The sequence below is a fragment of the Solanum tuberosum genome, unplaced genomic scaffold (assembly GCF_000226075.1).
Source record: "Solanum tuberosum cultivar DM 1-3 516 R44 unplaced genomic scaffold, SolTub_3.0 scf00339, whole genome shotgun sequence".
NCBI lineage: Eukaryota > Viridiplantae > Streptophyta > Magnoliopsida > Solanales > Solanaceae > Solanum > Solanum tuberosum.
Window position 1 is genome coordinate 187,794 of NW_006239260.1, and position 6,223 is coordinate 194,016.

The 6,223-nt window shown below is 31.3% G+C and overlaps 1 protein-coding gene across 1 annotated transcript; it reads left to right on the plus strand.

Annotated features, from left to right (window-relative positions):
• The first annotated feature begins 3,659 nt into the window (after window positions 1-3,659).
• On the plus strand, window positions 3,660-5,289 carry LOC102603120 (UDP-glucuronate 4-epimerase 6-like). Its single transcript, XM_006360866.2, has one exon. The coding sequence runs from the start codon at window positions 3,826-3,828 to the stop codon at window positions 5,170-5,172; it is 1,347 nt and encodes a 448-aa protein (XP_006360928.1). The 5' UTR covers window positions 3,660-3,825; the 3' UTR covers window positions 5,173-5,289.
• Window positions 5,290-6,223: the final 934 nt, after the last annotated feature.

The following is a 6,223-nucleotide window of genomic DNA, read 5'->3' on the forward strand; positions in this document are numbered from 1 at the left end:
CCCACCCCCTAGGGCCCCCCTCTCTATTCCCACAACTCCTTCTTCAATGTTCTATTAATATTTTGCCTCCATGTGATAAAAAGTGAAGTTGATGTATATGTGTGTATGAAGTGAACCTTCATTTAATTTGCATTTTGCCCTCTAATTGGTATATAGTATTTATTTTTATGTCAACAACACCGACGTAACATGCAAATTTGTTATGGGTTCCACTTCTTACATGGAGACATTTAATTTGGACTTGCATCTTAGTATAGTCTCTCATGCTCAAAATCTGCGATATAACGATAATAATATATTTAGTGTAATACTATAATTAAGTGAGATTTGAGAAGAATAAAGTATAAACAGGCTTTAATTTATCTTTACCTTATAGAGATAGGGATGTTTCCGAAAGTCCCTCGACTCAAGTAACATATATCATAGCAGTTTGAAAAAAATACATATATAACAAACAATAGGGAAAAGAATTACACAACATTGTGCAAACAAGACAATAACAATAGCGAAATAATGTGATTATAGCCGAAATACAAAAAACAATAGATAATAACAAAAATTGTTTGATGACATATTGAAACTACGAGAATAATGCAACTATTATTGATATGACTGGAATATCTACAATAAGAAAGGGACAAAAATACCTAATTAATATCCCCACTAACCAGAGAAAGCACGATTAATCGACCACTAACCACGTTCATCATTTTTATATTGTTAGTCCGTATAACTTAAATTTGGCTAAGTGCCTTCGACAATTTTGGCCAAATCGTTCCATACGAAACTTTGATATAAAAAGACAATTTTGTAAAATCAGCAAAGTATATTTAATATTATTATACATAGAATTAAAAGTTAGTTCAATGAATTTGTTACGTAAACTACGTTGTCACTCACTACCCATGCACATGCACGTTGTATTTCCCAGTGCATAGTGATGATGAATGTGTGCCTATACCTAAAGGTTCAGTCATCTCAATAAATTCTCAAAATTTTAAAATCAACAAATAATGTAAATATAAAAAACATACGTACAAAATAAAATATTGGTGACATTAAATTTGGTTTGTTTTGATGTCGTCTTACTATGTAGTCATGTGATTTACGCTAAAAGTATAGATATATGCAGGGACGGAATTATTAATTAATTATATATAGTCGATCCATCTATTTGACACCTCTATAGGTCATTCTGTGGTCTCTACTGGCACCTCAATTAAGAATACTGTGTCAAAACATAACAAAATATGACAAATAATAGAACTTTTTTTTTTAATCTTGTCCAAACTAAACCCTAGATCTAAACCATTTATAACCCTTCATTAGTTAAATAGGTGTATAAAATTAATAATTATAATTGCCTAAGCTCTCTAGTTTAAAATATTTTGTCGGTGACAAACAAACGGTCATACACTTTATTCGTAATAATATAAAAGAAAATATTACTAAAAGATAAAACAGGGAAAATAGAAAGCAACAACAATAAAATGATAATAATAATTGAAGTAAAACAAGAGGATAATGACTTTTTCAGATTCCATCTTTAAAGTCATTATTTTTGTAGACAAAGGATCAATTAAATCAACAATAGTAATTTCTAATTAACTTAAACATTTTTTAATAAACTATTTCAGTAAAATTAATTAGTTTTAGTCATGATAGTAGTCACGTAGTCTCTTATTCTTCAATATGTATTACTAATTATTTCATTTGCCTTGTATCTAGTCATATGTTCTTGCAAATCTTGTTTCGTAAACTTTTCTTTTGAGCCGAAGTCTATCAGAAAAATCTTTCTACCTCCACAATGATAAAATCTGCGTATATCATACTTTCTTCATGCTTCATTTGTAACGATTTTTTTATACTTTAGTTAGTATCTTTTTTCATCAATGCTGGCCCAGTCGAGGCTCCTTCCCACCGCGTCCTTCCTTGTGTGTCGGAGATATAAAGCGAGTGCACCGAAAAAGAACGGGAACTGGATCGATCTATTCTATGGTGAAGCATCCGAAGCATAACTGCACACTCACACGATCTTTGCCGAGCTTAAGCTCTCCTTAGCTTTGTAATTTTATTCATCAATATAGAGGTCTCACCATCATATGGTGATAATTTTTTTAAAAAAAGTTTGAATGGATCACGCATTGCAAGGTCCATTTAAAATTGACGTTTCCAATATGATTTTTTCCATATCCAAAGCTCAACCTTAATATAACCTCTGATTAAAGATGGAATAGTTTCATCATTGCACCACAATCCATTCGTGAGTCGTATAACGTTGAATAAGAGTACGTAAGTCAAGGATCAGTGTTTACAGTTCTCATAAATTCATCATGTGTGTCTCACATGGTTTTGAGATTCTTTATACAAATTTGAGTCAATTTTTAGCTGGCATTTCAACTCTTACATAAATGCAAGGACCAATATATAAATATCTAAAAGTTAAGGACCAATTTGGCTTATTTCCTAGAAAGAAAATTCTAATTACTCATTAATGTAGTATTTTATTATTTATATCTATGTAGCTACTTGTAATATTTTTTTTAATGCCAAGTTATTTTTATTTACTCAGTATGACCTAATTATTATTCACTCTTGAGAGTCAAATAAAGTCTTTTCTTAACCACAAATCTATAAATATTTCCATGATTCATTTTTATAATGATATCAGAAAATTACTTATGTTTCACCACTTGCAGATGTAATTTTATGTTTCATTAAATGTGCTTAGCTAAGTATCCACTATCCAATGTGCAATCCAAGATATCTGGCTTTGCATTTCAAAATTCCGTTATAATATACTCCATGCCTCCCTCTAACTCGCGAAGGTAAGAGTGAAATCTGCGTATTGTGCATTTTCTTCAAATCATTGTTTGTTTTTCATTACTTTTACTTGTTTATGATATTACAAATATGTCCATTTTCATCAAATTTAAAAATTCAAGAGATGATTGACCATTTTATACCTATTTTATACTTGTTATTCATATTTTAATTATTTTCAATTCATTTTCCAACATAATTAAGACGAATTTTAATCTCTTCGTCTCATATTAGTTGTCAAGATTACTAAAAGTAATTGTCCCAATTTATTTATCATTTCATAAAATTAAAATGAAATTATTAAATATTTTAGTCTCATTTACCCTTAGTGAAGAATGTTCTTAAAATAAAATTAGCTTGATTTTGATCTTAAAGAAAGTGTAATTTATAATTGAAGAGAGATAATCATTAAGTAGTAAAAGATGAAAGTGTAAAAAACATAATGAGTAATATGAAATGAAAGGAATAATATATAGTTAACTTATTATTGTATTTATAATTTTTAAAATTGTATTAAGTCAAACATAAACATGTTATAAAGATCAAATTTTGGATCAAAATACTATAGAGAATGGAGATCAAATACTATAGAAAATGGAGATCAAAATACCAATTCACCTAATTTTTAAAAACTTTTATTTACATTATTTTTTTAATTTTAAAAAAAATAGATTGTAGAATACTAAAAAAAGAAAGTGGCCTCCAACCAACTACAACTCAATACCACTCTCCCTCTCTTTGGTCCACCACTCTTATTTCTTTCACACACACACCAATCCTTCTTCTTTTTTTCTTCCTTTATAAACATCATCTCTTCCTTCCTCTTCTTTCCAGGGGCTTGCTCAATCCAAAGCACTCCCCATTTTTACATTTCCCAATAACCATACACCTTCCATTTCACTTCATTCTTTTTCTCTCATATTCTGCAATATCATAGCGATAAATTAATTATCCAGTGGGTTGATATCATATACATATATAGCAAAAGTTTTCAAACCTATAATGGCGTCGCCACCTGACACAAGCAAAACCACAAAGCTAGAGCGCTACAACAGCTATATTCGAAAAGTTAATAGTACAAAACTCATCGCTGCATCGTCTAAACTTTTATTTCGTGTCACTCTATTAGTGGCGCTCTTACTTATTTTCTTCTTCACTATAAATTACCCTCCGTTAACTTCGGAAAAAACTTTCAACAACAATATTCACACCACTACCCATAATCTCCTTTCTTCCACCATTTATGGCGGTGGGGCGTCGTGGGAGAAACAAGTTCGTCACTCTTCGACTCCCCACCGCCCTAACGGGCTATCCGTCCTCGTGACGGGAGCAGCTGGGTTCGTTGGTTCCCATTGTTCTTTAGCATTGAAGAAACGTGGCGATGGTGTTTTAGGTCTAGACAATTTCAATTCATACTACGATCCTTCATTGAAACGTGCTCGTCAAGATCAGTTAACGAAGCATCAGATTTTCATTGTGGAAGGTGATATTAATGATACAGAGCTTCTGAAAAAGCTTTTCGACATTGTTCCTTTTACTCATATCCTTCATCTAGCTGCACAAGCAGGTGTTCGTTACGCGATGCAGAATCCACTCTCTTATGTAAACTCAAACGTAGCTGGGTTTGTAAATCTGTTAGAAATCGCTAAAGCTGCAGATCCACAACCTGCAATAGTCTGGGCTTCATCGAGCTCTGTCTATGGATTGAACACCAAAGTTCCATTCTCCGAAGATCACAGAACAGATCAACCAGCGAGTTTATACGCTGCAACGAAGAAAGCAGGGGAAGCAATTGCACATACATATAACCATATCTACGGGCTTTCATTAACAGGTTTGAGATTCTTCACTGTTTACGGACCTTGGGGAAGACCAGACATGGCGTATTTCTTCTTCACAAAGGATATGATTCAGGGGAAATCGATTAACGTGTACGTCACTCAGGATGATAGAGAGGTGGCGCGTGACTTCACGTACATCGATGATATAGTAAAAGGATGCGTCGGCGCGTTGGATACGGCGGAGAAGAGCACCGGGAGCGGCGGAAAGAAGAGAGGTCCGGCGCAATTGAGGGTTTACAATTTGGGGAATACTTCACCTGTGTCGGTGAAGAAGTTAGTGGCAATTCTCGAAAATTTATTGAATCTTAAGGCTAAAAAGAATGTTATTAAAATGCCACGAAACGGCGACGTTCCGTTTACGCATGCTAACGTGAGCCTGGCGTTAAGAGATTTTGGGTATAAGCCTACAACTGATTTGTCAAGTGGGTTAAGGAAATTTGTGAAGTGGTATGTGAGTTATTACGGGATTCAACCAAGGGTAAAAAAGGCAAATGAAGGGGAGAAGTGAAAAAGACTATTTAACCCTTTATTTTAATATTTTTTTTGTTTCTCATGATGTAATATTTGGGTCAAAATTATGTTTACTTGTTTATTTTTAGTATAGGAATAGAATTTTATATATATATTTATAAAAAAAATAAGAAAATTAGAGAAGGGTGGAAATGGCAAGTGTAGATCTATGAAAAGTGGGGTTTATAATAATGTACTAGATAATGTTGCCCGTGCTATGCACGGGCCCAATAATATAAAATGGTATGTTTTGGGGCTACTAACGGAGTTTTTTGAAGCGATTGTTTGCGTGGATAAAGAAATACATATTTTTATCACAAACCTGTACTTTCTTTGACGCTATTTAAGGCATAATAAGACTACCCACATACAACATTTTTGAAATATTTTATGTTGTCAATTATCATGATTTATAGTATTTTTACGCAATTTTTAAATATAAAAAATAGTAAAAAAAATTAGACAAATAAATTTAAATGGACCCAATATATGTTATTTTTGTTGTCTCAATTTATGTGACACAAATGAAATTTGGAGAGTCATCCAAATTTTAATTTTTTTTAAAAGAATGTTTTAAGTTATTAATTATTGTGATTTATCATATTTTTAAACTTTCAAATAACCTATATTACTGGTCACTTTGTCCTAATTTATGTGATATGGATAAAATTACAAAATTAACCCTTTTAAAATGTCTTTCAGATATTTGAAGTTGTTAATTATTATTATTTATAATACTTTTTTGGTAATTTTAAAATGATATGTGTTATTTTTTCTGTCCCAATATATGTGAGCCTGATAGAATTCTGAGAGTGAACCTATTTTATTATATAGCTTTTAAATATTTTAAATTGGTAATTATTGTAATTTTTAATGCTTTTTAAGTCATTTGTAAATGATATATGTTGCTTCCTTTGTCCCATTTTATATAGTATAAATAAAATTCCCGAAACCAACTCAATTTTTAATATATTTTTAAATATTTTAAATTATTAATTATTGCGATTTATAATATTAAAAAAATAAATAGAAAATGTACAAGACTTGTA

Bases quoted from the DNA above. Each gene is read 5' to 3' on its own strand.
- LOC102603120 (XM_006360866.2), top strand. From the start codon at position 3,826: ATGGCGTCGCCACCTGACACAAGCAAAACCACAAAGCTAGAGCGCTAC.